A 15,310-nucleotide genomic window follows, 5' to 3' on the forward strand; every position below is an offset into this window, starting at 1 on the left:
TAAAACATTATGCATTAACCCATTTTACACTTTTTACCAAGCATTGTCCCTCATACCTGAAAAGGCGGAAAATATTAATATCAGATGAAACTCCAGCAGTGTTTTCTCTACTGAAACTTTATGCAGATTGAGAAAACCCGCGAAAGTTCCCCCTAGTGTCTTGTCAGGCAAAACTAATCAATCACCAACATACCTTAGATTAACTAATAGATCACAGATCCACTAGAAACCATGGAAAATAACTTTCCATTTACATTATTTGAACAAACAATTTTAACCCTTTTAACCATTTTATGGAGTCTTTTTAATCATGTTCCTTTTTGGATTATGCCATATTTCAATTACCATTTTAATCAATCACACACTCCCCTACAAAATAAATGTGGTTGATCTTTATTTTACAGTACGTGTACTTGCATGTACTTATAGTGTACTTACAGTGTATTTATCTAAGAAAGTTCTGGTAATACAAGGTAACTACATGGGTTAGGTTTAGGGGTAGGTTCAGGGTTAGTACCTAGTTATTACATAGTTATTGTAATTACTATAATAAGTACATAGTATGTACATGAAGAACAGGACTGTAAAATAAAGTTCTACCATAAATGTCATCTCCACATTACCATTCTCTTTCAACACAAGTCTTTCAGTCCATTTTGTATTGTGCCAGAGTTCTTGTAACTGTTCAGCATTTTAACAGTCCAGGATTGTCCCAAACATGATAGCTCACTTTTTATATCAAAGCAACAGTTTATGAAAAAGAACAATCCATAAAGTGTTTTGAAGTGCAAGAATTTGCAAATTGGCAATTGAGAGTCCAAGAGTCTACAGCCTGAATTGTTGCACCCAGAGGTGGGACCAAGTCATTATTTTGCAAGTCACAAGTAAGTCTTGAGTCTTTGCATTCAAGTCTCGAGTCAAGTCCCAAGTCAAGTCCCAAGTCAAGTCCAGAGTCAAGACGTGCAAGTCCAAGTCGAGTTGCAATTCCTCAACTTTAAGCTTCAAGTCTTAAACAAACCATTAGCGCTGTTTGCCAAAATTAGTGTTTCTGTATTAATTACTACAGTAAATTTAAAGTCATTAGTAAGTCTATAGTAAGTTTATTTATAAATATAAAAAAGATATAATACATTAAGAAATTTCATAAAAAAATTCAAAAATAACAAATATAGGCCTAAATAAATTATTATTTTTTTTTAAGTCCACTGTTTCTTTTGTTAATGATTCAGTGATTTTAATGAATCAGTTGAGTCAAATATTTAATAACTTGCTAATACGAAGCTAAAACAGAAGCTCATTTATCGCCACCTACTGACATTGGAGTAGACATAACTAGACATAACAAAAATAGACATAACTTTGTTGACATGATTGTTGGGTATTATTTATAATGTTTTAAATATGGATATTTTTCTCACAAAAACTTATCGAGTCGCTCCAGTAGGTCTTTATTCACCCCCAGGAGCCGTGTGAGGCACGTTTTATTATGGATGGATGCATTTTATTTGACTACTTTTGGACTGTTGAAAAAAAAAAAAAAAAAAAAAAAAATCTGTCTACTGCCATTCTAAAGCTTGGAAGAGCAAGGATAATTTTTAATATACCTCCGATTGGATTCATCTGAAAGAAGAAAGTCATATACACCTAAGATGCCTTGAGGGTAAGACATGGTCTAATTTTCATTTTTGGGTGAAATAACCCTTTAAACTTAGTATTAAACATACCATATTAAAATAAAAAAGCAAAGAGAAAAATATATTTCATTTTTTATAATCAGCATTATAAAATGCATTAAACATTACATCAGCGTTCCACAAACTGGCCTTAATGAATGAACTGCAGTGTGTTTGTGTGCTGATAAAAAGTTAATAATTAAATCCTAAAAATGTAAAGTAAAAAAAAAAACACTAAACAACACAAAACAAAAAAAAAATAAAAATAAATACAATATATCCAAAAACCTACAATAACCTATCAGAACTATTAAGATGTAAAAATATAATAAAATAGATTTAGATACAAAATAGTAAGTAAAACACAACCATAACACAGAAGTAAACAGACAACACCAGACAAAGAGCAGAACCAACAGATGGGGGTAACAAGCTAACTAATGAGGCAACGGGTAAAGGAATGATTAATCAAACTAACTGAGAAACTAGGTCAAATGACACACAAGGAAAACAGAACCAAAACAGAACATAATTGTGAAATAATGCCCCCTTAATGGGAAGGCACGGACTCACAGTGTGAGATGACCGAGGAGGTGACCCTGAAGGTGGATAAGAGGCTGGTGAAGGACAGGTGACTGATGAATCCAAGGAGTAGATGGTGAGAGGAGCTGAGGAGATGACAGTGAGAGGAACCATGAAGGAGGAAACTTGAGCCTGATCAACAGAGGTAACACTGGGAGATGAGGTCCAGGTGACATCTGATGGACAGAGAGACCTGGTAAAATCGAAGGACCTGGAGACTAAGGCAGAGTTCTGGCAATGAGTGGCTGAGGAAAAGCCAGGGTGCCAGAGGATGTGGTGATGATGAAGTGAGAAAAGATGGAGCCTGTGGGAAGTAGGAGCCTGATGAAGACGTAGGGGTGAAGTGATGGAGTCCATGGCATGGTGGAACGATGACTGACCAAGGCAGAGCCAGGGGCATGAGGGAGCCTGGAGGAACCAACAAGACAATGGTCCCAGGTGGAGCCTAGAGGGTGTAAGGTCCAAGCACTTGGCCCAAGGAAGGTATCCAGTGCTGGCTGAAGGTTTCTTGCATGTTCGGTCTTTTCAGCTCGCAAGTCATTTAATTTAAGTTGAACTCTAATCTGACTCCATTTTAGTATGACCTTGAATTTAGGTTGAAAGGCAAATTGGTTGTTTGTCTGTCTCTAATTATTATTATTATGACATTTGATTATTCTAGTTAACTCGTTACATTATATTTACTCATTCATTAGGAATCTATGTCGCTCAGGGTGCCTCACATTGGCCACTCTACATGGCCCCACGATCACACACTCGCCAGCCTGATCATTAGCCAGAGGTTATGACTAATACTATTTAATAGGTCGCCCATGCTTACCATTCTTTAAACAGTAGTTCTGTTTAGTACCTTACAGTTACCCATGTAAAACTTAGTTAAAGCTCAAAATAATAATCAGCAGTTATACTAGTACTATTTGTCTAAAGTTGGATGGAGCCGTTGAGATGGAGAGACAGAGTGTAGCAGAAGACTTGCAAGTCCATGGCGTAGGAAGGGCTTAGTCTGACGAAGGTGGAGGTGATGGTCCGAAGGAGCCCGTTGGAGCTGTAAGCCCACTGGTCCCTGGTGGAGCCAAGGGAGGAAGGAGCAAAGGCAGAGGAGTCAGGGTGATGGGCCAAGATGGAGTGACTGGATCAGCAGCCAGAGGCAGAGCTAGGGGATCCATGCACCCAATTGGAGCTGGCTCACGGCAGACCTAAGATGGATCCATGCCACTGAGAGACACCTGAGGAACAGAGGGGCTGGCGGGAGACAGCAAAGACTGGGTAGCGGGAGTGGCCAAGGGTTGGAGCAAAGACTGAGAAGAAACAGAAGAACTGGCACAAAACAACATGGCTTGGGTAGACACACAGTTCATGATTTGGAGAGGAGGCGGGAGAGGGAGGCTGTGCGGGGACCAGCAAGAAGAGCAGTCTGATTCAGGTGAGAGTAATGAAGGCACATAATCATCCTTTCCGAAATCAAAACAGTCATTGATTAAAGTTTTCAGACACTCACTCTCAGCGACAGGAGTGTGAGCGGGCTCCTTTCCATGCCCTCATACTTCACTATTACTCCCATGATTGATGGTGTTGCCTGCTCATGCACCTGGTCAGACTTGTGAGGCTCGGCCTCCGGGATGATGTTTTGCTAAGTCGCTCCTACATGTTCTGGCTCACACATCGTGCCGGGTTTGGGCTCTCTGTTTGTGGTGAGCTCTGGTAGATGCTCCATGCATATTCAAACTCACTAGGAGAAAGATTAAAGTTTCAAAAGTCCTTAATCCAAAAAACACAGGTAATCCATACACTGGGCAGATAGAGCACAACACTGAAATAACATAGACAAGACCAGACAACTAGAACTGAAAACACAGGAACTTAAATACACAGGATAATGAGGTGACACGGCTGAACATGATACAAAATCAAATCAGTAACCATAGTGACAAATGCAGGCAGGGGAATGGTGCAAATGAAGACAAAGTCCAAACTGAACTAAAACTAAAAAAGGTAACTTATTCTGATTACTTTATATATATATATATATATATATATATATATATATATATATATATATATATATATATATATATATATATATATATATATATATATATATATATACATGTTTTTATTTTTATTTTATTTTTTATTTAAACTTAGCATTACATGTACCATATTGATATGAATATCAACATAAAAAAATGCATTAAACATTACATTACACATTACAGAGTTTCTTCAACTGGTCTTAATGTAAGAACTGCAGTGGGTTTGTAAGTTTATAAAAAGATAATAATAAATAATAAAAATGTCAAATAAAAACGCATAACACTTGAATACTAAAAATAAACATATTTTATTTGTTAACCTGTATATCAGAATGAACATAAGAACTATAAACATGCAAATGTGTTGTTAAATTATTGAAATATTAACTTCCTATAGAGATATTTCAAGAAAATATTTTATTTTAATGGGTTTGACTGACAAATAATAATAATAATAATAATTTGTGAATCCCTGCATAACATGAACAAACATTAATAAACATTAAAACAACAATGACATTACACGTTCAAAGCCTTACAGGCTTGACATATTTTTGTCCAGACTTCCAGAATCAACAGTAACTGAAGGTCACTGGTTATGATGAAAACAGTTTTTCCACAGTGTTGTCTTGTACCATTTGAGTCCAAAACCCGCTCTTCCCTGCTGCAACATACCTACAATCAACACAACACAAACTTTTTTTTCAGTTAACACAAACAGAGGTTGAGAAAAGCACGGAAACATATGGTTACTCAACAGGACACAAACACACACACACACATACACACTGATCTTACTCAGGGTTCATACAGAAACTGTTAAATGAAATTCCAGGACTTTCAAGGACTTTTCAAGCACTACTTTTTTTTGTTTTTCAAGGACTAAAATCAGAGACCACAATATTGTTATTATCTTTCAAATTCTAATAAATTAACTAATAAAACAAAATGGTACAAATAAAGTGCAGCACATACAACGGCTGTGGCAACTTGAAAGAATACTATGACAAAGTTATCGCTTTCCTTATTCAAAGTGATTTTTTTATGAATATATGATTGACCTGAAGAGTAAAAGCTTCATCATACACTTGGAAAGTTATGAGCTATATCACGCTCGTAGACACTTATACACTTAGCTCACGAGATGAGACAAAATACAGATACTTGGTTTACTAGAACGAGACAGTATTTTAATACTATTTTTAAGAAATGTTCAATGACGAAATATTTGTCTTTTAATCACAAAAAGCAAAATAAAGTAGTTGTATTTTAAAAACATTTAGCTAATATAGAGCTGTAACTAATGATAATCTTGGTAATCAAGTAATACTGATTATTTTGACAATTGAGTAATCTGATATTTTTTAGTAATAAAAATAGACCTAACTAAGTGAAAAACAGGCATTATATTGACAACATTTATATATATTAAACTAACGATGAGACAATAATAGCTGGTTCAAATAAAGTATCAAAACCAAGTAATCACATGGTTTTACTGAACAACACTTTTAAAAAACAATGTAATATGCTTATACATAATATAACAAATTACAAAAGATATTTCATTTTAGCACCAATGGCCTGGTGATGTTTCATTTTACTGCGTGACACAACACATACAAAGCATGCAACGGCTGTGGCAACTTGAAAGAATACCATGACAAAGTTATTGCTTTCCTTATTCAAAGTGATTTTTTTTTTTTTTATGAATATATGATTGACCTGAAGAGTAAAAGCTTTATCATACATTTGGATAGTTATGAGCTATATCGCGCTTGTAGACACTTATACACTTAATACACTTAGCTCATGAGATGAGACAAAATACAGATACTTGGTTTACTAGAACGAGACAGTATTTTAATACTATTTTTAAGAAATGTTCAATGACAAAATATTTGTCTTTTAATCACAAAAAGCAAAACAATTTAGCTAATATAGAGCCGTAACTAATGATAATCCTGGTAATCAAGTAATACTGATTATTTTGACAATTGAGTAATCTTATATTTTTAAGTAATAAAAATAGACCTAACTAAGTGAAAAGCAGGCTTTATATTGACTACATTTATATATATATACATATATTAAAGTAACGATGAGACAATAATAATTGGTTCAAATAAAGTATCAAAACCAAGTAATCACATGGTTTTATCGAACAACACTTTAAAAAAATAATGTAATATGCTTATACAAAATATTATGTATTGTAACAAATACCTGCAGAGGGCGCCAACGGCCTGGTGACGTTTCATTTTACTGCATGATTCAATGACGTTTAAATCCATGTAATCGTAAAATTTGACCACATACAAACTCCGAGTGAGGGTTTGAACTTTTATTTTGAAATAGTGATGTTCAACATATCACATAATATAAATATGTTGATGTATTCTCCTGTGTGATTGCATAGTTTTATAAATTTTAAGTTATAAATTTAGTGAGATTTATACACATTCCCAAATTAAACCTAAACAAACAGCACATGTCATAATGCAAGCACTATCAAAGTCTTTACCACAAAACCAACTTTTTACTTATATCGCGAGACTGATTTTCACCTCCTGGAGTAATATCGTGAGATCTTGCGTGCTGCTTAAAGCCAGGAGAAATGGCTCTGTATTTATATCAGATCCTCTGCATGGTTAATTTTGGCGAGAAAATATTATTTTTATCGAAAACTAAAATGAATACCAATTTCATATATACTGCCTTTTAAACATTCAAATACAAGCACTTTAAGCACCTTTTATGACCCCTCCTTACTGTCTATATGAGGATTTATTACATACATTTATTCAGATATGTTATTTCACTGACAGAAGATCAGCTGTCAAAGCATTATGATTAGAAACCCTCGTCAGTCTATTTTGATTCATCGATGCAATTTTACTGATGATCCAGAACCAACATGAAACCCAGGATAGAGCGGCTGAGTGAATGTGGTCTGGACTGTGTGGATGAGACTCATTGTGTCAGAGACGCTGTAGAACGACAGAGTTCCTGCACTGTGATCCACAAACACTCCTATTCTTCTGCTGATGGGTTTTACACTAAGATCAGTCTGTATGTTATTGTGAATGAATGAATATCTGTAAGGAGAGCAGAACAAACACCAGGACTGATCACTAGATCCAAACAAACACTCAAAACCCTTCCTGCTAATGCTTTTATATGATACTGATATTCGCACACCATGTTCAACTCCACTCCACTCCAGCTCCCAGTAACAGCGTCCACACACACTCTCTATACACAACACCTGACGACACACATCAAATCTGTCCGGATGTTTAGGATACGGCTGGACTGTGTCAGTGTTTGTAATGCTTCTCTTCCTCGTAGACAGATGGAGGTGTTTATTCACTGTGTTCAGATCCAGAGTGAGCTGATGGGAATCTGATGGAGATAAAACACATCAGAATCAGGAATTATGAATCTGTTTGATCTTTTCATGTAGCTGAACTCTTCCTGTTCAGTGTATCATCAGTGTCTCAGTACAGATGAACACACATCTGTGTAAATCATCATTTACATCATCAGTTCATAAAACTCTTCTTTCACCTTCTACAGGAAGAACATGAAGACATTCAGAGTTTTGTGCTTGTTTTCTTACTGACTTACATTGTAGGAAGTCGTTCCTGGTTCTGGGAACAATGTTGGTGAGTGTTTCTGAAGAAATCAAGAGACATGAACAGTGTGATTCTCATGAACCCGCATACATTCCTAAGACATTTCTAATATGATGTTCTCCATGATATGAGATGATGATGGACTGGTTTCTGAGAGCAGATGAATCTCCAGGACTTTACCTCTGTCTGAGATCTTCTTGAGCTCCTCTTTGCAGAAATCCTCCAGTTTGTCTCTCAGCTGATGGACAGATTCTGTCAGATCATCAAAAGAGACGAGAGAACTGAAGATATCATCTTTTAAGTCTGTAGATTCAGGAGGTGCTGAGAGAGACTGGAAACTCTACAGAAAACAGAAATCAAAACTCATCAGCTCCACACTTCAACCAATAACCTTTAGCAACATCAGATTTGTGTGGCTCTTGTTGGCTTGACTCATCTTTAGTAACTCACCTCAATCCAGACCTTTCACAGCATCAGCTTCATTCTCCTCATATTCATTATATCAAATAATGCTACAGATTCTAGTGTTTAACACTTACACTATATATGAACTTTCTAGGAAATAGTTTGGATGATACAACATCTGGTAAGAACATAAATGTATATCTAACAGCTTAAGCACACCAATGGAGTCTCATTGTAGAGTTGAGTAGATTTGCTCAGGAAAAGCAGCTTAAAGGCTATGATTAGATTGACCATCATTTATAACCTTAGAGACACTGAAACTTCACAAGGACCCTTAAGAAACACTCAGGTTTGTTTTGGTTTCAGTATACTGAAGCATTGCTAATATACAGCCTGACTTCATGTTTGGGGTCTTCATGGTCAAATTCATCCACGTGTTACAGGCCAATAAATATAATTTTTATCAGGTTTGAGAATCATCTGATCCAATTTTTGATGAATGCTACTCAGAATCCTAAGAGATTTCCAGAGCTAAAAGCCATTTGTTAGTGGTGTCTCTTTCAAAAGAAGATGATCAGGTGAGAGTCTGACTGATGATCCTATAATAATACACTCATGAAATCTTTCTCTGAGTCTCTGTCACAGCAGGATCTGCTCAAGTCCACTATGATCCTGTTCTTCTAGATCAGTGTTACCTGCAGGAACTGGATGTGATCCTGTGTGTGTGAAAGCTGCTCCAGCTCAGCGTCTCTCCTCCTCAGATCATTGATCTCCTGCTCCAGTCGCTCCAGTTGTCCTTCAGCTCGACTCACTGCAGCCTTTTCCTGATCTCTGATCAGTCGTATCACCTCAGAGCAACTTCTCTCAATGGAGCAGATGAGCTCAATAAAGATCCTCTCACTGTCCTCCACTGCTGTCTGTGCAGAGCGCTGTTAGGACAAACAGTGATTCAGCTTCAGTGAGTCTGAACTGAGACGGAGACAAACTTCTCTTCTTCTCCAGACTCACCTTATGAGACTCCACAGTCTCTCTCTGCTGCTGAAGATCTTTCTCTCTCTGCTGGATTCTCTGCTGGAACGTATTCTGTGTCTTCTTCAGCTGCTTCTGCAGGACACACAGATGATAGTGAATCTCACAGAAAACTACTGCCACTAAATCATCATATAAACAGATAAATCCAGTAAATGTAGAACTTATAACTAAAGGTTGTAGATACAATCTCTAGAATTGATGATCATTACAATCATTGTACATGAATTCACATGAATAGTAAGGCCTGTTTCACACTACAAGTGTAAGTATTATAAACGTGAAACTGACACAGATGAAGAGATTTAAATTAAAAGTGTTTGTGTGTTGTGCAATTAAGCAGCGACAGATTATTGGATCACACTGAGTGTTAACTTTACTGCTAGTTTTAAATACCTGTTTCTCTGTCCTCTGTGCTGCAGCTGATACAGTGTCATGGTTTTTATGTTCATCCATCGTACACAGCACACAAATACATTTCTGATCAGTGCGACAGAAAACCTCAAGAAGCTTCTCGTGTTTCTGGCAGATCATCTCCTGCAGTCGTCCAGTGGCATCAATCAAACTGTGTCTCTTTCCTTTAAAGAAACTCTCATGTTGTTCGAGGTGATTCTGACAGTAAGAGTTCAGACACATCAGACAGGACTTGACGGCTTTGTATTTTCCTCCAGTACAGACGTCACACTGCACATCTCCAGCTCCAGCGTAACAGTCAGCAGAAAGTCTGGTCTTCTTCAGTTTCTCCACCAGTTCAGCCAGCATGGTGTTTCTAGCTAAAGCAGGTCTTGGACTGAAGGTCTGTCTGCACTGAGGGCAGCTGTAGACTCTCATCTGATCCTCCTGATCCCAGCAGCCTGTAATACAGCTCTTACAGTAACTGTGTCCACACTGGATGCTCACTGGATCCTTCAGGAGATCCAGACACACTGGACACGAAAGCTCATCCTGAGAAAATCTGGCTTCTGCCATTTTACTACATGAATACAGAGACACAAACACACGACAGCTCAGCTGCACTTTAGTTTCTCTTTCCCTGAAATCATGTGATCCCTGTTTCCTGGTTCTGTGTTTGAGTCACATGTGTAAAACAGGCGTGTCTGTGAGTCTGTAAAGCATGAAATATCTACTAGATGTCAATCTCAGACAAACACTCAAAGAACACAAGTAACAGAGAAGAAGAACAACAGCCTTAAAAAGCATCCTGATTACTACAAGTCACATGACCAGCCACCATCCAATGATAGCCAGTGCTAGGTGTTGTAGATTACTAACAAATTGCAGTCTGTTACTGATTACAGATTGTATCAAACTTGTTTTAAATTTAGCATTAAACATACCATAATGATATACATATACATTATAAAAAACATTAAACATTACATTACACCAGAGTTTCTCCAACTAGGCTTAATGTAAGAAATGCAGTAGGTTTGTAAGTTAATAAAAAGCTTATAATAAATCATTAAACAGTTAACAACTCTTAACACTAAATGGTATAACACACAATGTGATTTTTTTTAAAGAAAGAATCATTAAAAGAGAAAAAAAAATACTACCCAGCACTGCTGACAGGTCTAGCTAACCTGCAACTCCAGCAAGTGAGGGGACTACTGAACTATTGAACACACACACACAAATCAATACCATGGTTAACAATCAAATGTGAGAAAGAAAAAAAAAGAGCGGCTCATGGCACTGCTGTCAGGGAGACATTTTAAGCACCTCAGTCTCCACCCACCAGACCCCAATCACCTGTTTACTGATCACCGCTACCTGTCAGCACTCATCAGCAGCACTATATCACTGCACTCCTCCTGCACACTCAATGTCTGGTCTCAAACGTTCCCTACTTGACAAACCTGACCCTAACCTGTGATTCCCTATCTCCCTAGTTACCTGTTCTCTCAGCTCCTTGATCTCCACAGTCTCAGAATGCTACCATCTCTCAACAACGATTACCCCACGGATCCCCTGGAAAGGGGCTTGCATCTTCTCAAAACTGGACCTGCCTAGTGCCTACAACTTCATTTGTATCCTGGAGGGCGACAAGTGGAAGATGGCATTCATCACCCCATTGGGCCACTATGAATACCAGGTCATGCCCTATGGCCTTTTGAACTTACTGTCCGTCTTCCAGGTGTTTATGAACGAGGTGTTCCAGGAGTTCCTTCATAAATTCATCATCATCTACATCGATGACATCCTGATTTACTCCCGGAACCTGGCCGAACATCGCAACCACGTCAAGCAGGTCCTGGAACAACTCAGGAAACACCACCTCTACCTGAAGCTCGAAGTGTGAGTTCCACCACCCCACGGTGTACTTCCTCGGTTTACTTCCATTTGTGACTGGCCCAACCTCAGTCTATTAAGGAACATCTAAGATTCCTAGGCTTTGCGAATTTCTACCGGAGATTCATCCAAAACTTCAGTATCCACTCATCCCCTCTCACTACCATGCTCCCTCAGAAACCCAAGTCTCTGTCCTGGAACCCCGAAGCTTGATCCGCCTTCCAGAAACTCCAGGATTCCTTCTGTACTGCCCCCATCCTCACACATCCGGATCCCCAAATTCCATTCATCGTCGAGGTTGACGCTTCCACCACCGGCGTGGGGGCAGTACTATCCCAATACCACTCAGAGCCTCCACGACTCCATCCTTGTGCCTATTACTCCCGGAAGCTTTCCCCTGCAGAGCGGAATTATGACATTGGAAACCAGGAGCTGCTTGCCATCAAGCTGGCATGGAATGGTGGCACTGGCTGGAAGGAGTACCTCTACGATAATCACAGACCACAAGAACCTCTAATATCTTTGCGGTGCCAAGGGGGTAAACCCCCGGCAGGCCCGCTGGGCCCTCTTCTTTACCCGGTTTCACATCAGTTACTGACCCAGAGACAAGAATGTCAAGGAGATTCACTCTCGAGTGCATGCTCCTGAAGAAAACCCTACACCGGAACCCATACTCCCTTCAGCCATCTTTGTAAACCCCATACAGTGGACAATGGATGTCCAAATCCATCTCACCACTCAGACCAAACCCGCTCCTCTGGAAGGCCCAGAAGGTAAACCTATGTACCTACCGATCCTTACGATCCTCCCTTCTGGGCTCCCTTCATGCTTCCCCGGGCTCTGGACACCCAGGTAGCCAGCGGACTCTCTCGCTCCTTCAAGCTTGGTACTGGTGGCCTAGTATGGCCCGGGATGTCTCCCAATATATCAGTGGATGCTCAGTCTGCGCCATCACCAACACTCCACATCACCTGTCCGCTGGAAAACTGTGATCGTGGGCCTCAGTTCATCTCTTATGTCTGGAGGGCTTTCTTCAAGATCCTTGGGGTCTCAGTGAGCCTGTCCTTAGGATATCACCCCCAGACCAACAAACAGACTGAGCAGAAAGATACAGGAGATCGGGAGATATCTCCGTGCCTACTGTAATGACAACCAACACAGCTGGAACCAGTTCCTCCCATGGGCTGATTATGCACAAAATTCCACAAGCAGAACACCACCAGCCTCACCCCGTGCCAGTGCATGTTCGGCTACCAACCCCCTCTAATCCCCTTGATGCACACAAGCAGAACACCACGGACCTCACCCCATGCCAGTGCATGTTCGGCTACCAACCCCCTCTATTCCCATGGACTGGAGAACCCTCAGATGTTCCAGCTGTATACCACTGGTTCCGGTTGGGAGGGATACGGACCAGAGGAAAGATCTTGCCTGGATCCACCTGTATTATAGCATCCTGAGACACAGTCAGAGTCATGTCCATTCTCATTTTGGTGCATTTGTGCTCTTCAATGATTTCAATTGACATAGCACAGAAACACATTGTCACTCAGCAGGACTCACACACAGTGATATTCCTGTCTATATGAGTATTTATTGCACTCATTTACTAGATATAATTTCAGTGACAGAAGTTCAGGTGCAGTTTTAAAGGGGTGGTTGAGCTTTAGTTAGTGTAATGTTGCTGTTTGGTGAGTGGCCTCTCTCTCAGTGTATTTAGTAGCTGACACAAACACACTTCCATTCACACATTTTGGATAAGACTGAAGTGTGTGTGTGTGTGTGTGTAAGTTTTTTTTGTGTGTGTGTGTGTGTGTGTTACAATGGATGATGAGAAAATAAAACCCCTAGACTGGACTGTTTAGTTCTGTTCATTACTGCAGGAGTATCATTTGTTGAAACACAATCATCATGGAAGACACGCATGTAGCATATACAGTATTATGTACAATATAATATTTAGTGTTGCTTCACTGTTGATTTTCGAGAGATGTTGTGTGGCACGGAGAGACAAAGAAACTGTCTCAAAGAGACCCAGTGTAACCGTAAGATAGAGACTTGTTCTTAATTTATGTTATGCTGCTTTTTATTATTTCCATTTTGCACTGTTTAATTGTAGACGCCATTCAAATCAAATGTAAACACTTCGCAATAATAACAATAAGACTCTGTATTCTTCATTTTAATGTCAAAGTGCACAGGGAATACAAACATTGAACTCTGCAAACAAATCTGTAATAAAACTGTCCCAAGACTATCATGTCAACGAATCCCTTACACCAGCGGTTCTCAATTCCAGTACTCGCGACCCCCTCCTCTGCATATTTTACATGTCTCTCTTTGTTAACACACCTGATTCAGATATTCAGCTTGTTAGAAGTGAGAACTGTGCTCCCATTTATATGGTCCCTGCACAGTGTTCATTGCTCCCTACTCCTTGAGCAGAGGAAATCTGTTGAAGTTTACTTCACTTCGGAACATTCATTCACGCATTTGTGCTGCGCAACGTCTTCACACACGAACAAGTGTGACATCATATACCTTTGTAAATAAATACAATTAAAATTCAGGTCTCGCACACTTCAATGCACTTTGAATGGAACATAAACGTTCGCTTCGAACTGGAATCATGGCGGAATATCCTGTGATTTCCACTTTGCAGGGCAGTTACATTCGAATAGAACAAACATCTAAAGTGATATGAGAGACACAAAATGTGCAGAGCACGGGGTCGCGAGGACTGGAATTGAGAACCGCTGCCCTATAGCATGCACTCTTCTCCCATCCACAGTACAGTGGGATCACTCCTCTAACTCAGGCCTAGTTTTGGTGGACACTGGGGCTGAGGGCAACTTCATAGACTCCCCACTGGCTGCTAAGTGGGAGCTCCTTACCATTCCTCTCCAGGTTCCCTTGACAGCTCGTTCACTCGATGTTCTTACCATTTCTGGCAACCACCATGAGGAGGTTGTGCTTTATCTTCTGGAGTCCCACAGCAAATCCTTTGTGTTAGGGCACCCTTGGCTGGTTTAGCACAACTCCCACATTGAGTAGGCTGAAAAATCTGTCCTTTCCTGGAGCCAGCAGCTAAAATGGGCTGAAATTCCTTGCCTACTGGACTCTCCCCATTTTAGTGTTGCCTGGAATATCGGTCTCCTCTCTTTTCCTTCACAGGATCCTGAGGCTGCAGTTCCCTCTGCCCAAGCTTTCATCCAGTGGTGTTGTTGCATGTGGCAGAGGGCTACAGAAGCCTTTCTCTGGATGGAAATACGTGTTAATGTTTCTGTGTATTGTCGCTGGACTCCGGCCCCCAGGTATGCTTGTGGGCAGAGGACATGGCTCTTCACAAGGGAACTGCCTCTAAAGATGCCAGCTTATAAAGTGACTCAGTGGTTCATTGGGCCTTCTCTATTCACAAGGTCCTGATACCAGTGGTGTTACATCTCAGGCTCCCCACTTTCCCGGTCATGTTCATCCTGTTTCTCATGTCTCGGATTAAACCAGTTTTTTTTTATTGCCTTTTTAACTGTTCTGCTGCTTCTATTTGCAACAAAACATCAGCACACATGGCTTCAGCAAGCATCCATTTCTTCTTCTTACTGTTATTTTTCTTTTTGCTGCAAACCAGCATACAGACAACAACTGAACACACACACAC

The 15,310-nt window shown here is 39.6% G+C and overlaps 1 protein-coding gene across 1 annotated transcript; it reads right to left on the bottom strand.

Moving 5' to 3' along the window:
• Positions 1-6,617: 6,617 nt before the first annotated feature.
• Positions 6,618-13,401, bottom strand: LOC109050064 (tripartite motif-containing protein 16-like). Its single transcript, XM_042751674.1, has 6 exons — positions 9,757-13,401; positions 9,340-9,435; positions 9,027-9,260; positions 8,107-8,266; positions 7,919-7,966; positions 6,618-7,693 (listed from the first exon to the last, which is right to left on the bottom strand). Exons 1-6 carry the CDS (start codon positions 10,327-10,329, stop codon positions 7,170-7,172), a joined length of 1,635 nt encoding a protein of 544 aa, XP_042607608.1. The 5' UTR covers positions 10,330-13,401; the 3' UTR covers positions 6,618-7,169.
• Between the last annotated feature and the right edge of the window lie 1,909 nt (positions 13,402-15,310).

Source organism: Cyprinus carpio, chromosome B24 (genome assembly GCF_018340385.1).
Source record: "Cyprinus carpio isolate SPL01 chromosome B24, ASM1834038v1, whole genome shotgun sequence".
In the NCBI taxonomy this organism is placed as follows: domain Eukaryota; kingdom Metazoa; phylum Chordata; class Actinopteri; order Cypriniformes; family Cyprinidae; genus Cyprinus; species Cyprinus carpio.

Coding starts and splice junctions, on each gene's coding strand:
- LOC109050064 (XM_042751674.1), bottom strand. CDS start 10,329: ATGGCAGAAGCCAGATTTTCTCAGGATGAGCTTTCGTGTCCAGTGTGT. Junction 9,261..9,339: donor AGACTGTGGAGTCTCATAAG/GTGAGTCTGGAG, acceptor TTGTCCTAACAG/CGCTCTGCACAGACAGCAGT. Junction 7,967..8,106: donor CAAGAAGATCTCAGACAGAG/GTAAAGTCCTGG, acceptor TGATTTCTTCAG/AAACACTCACCAACATTGTT.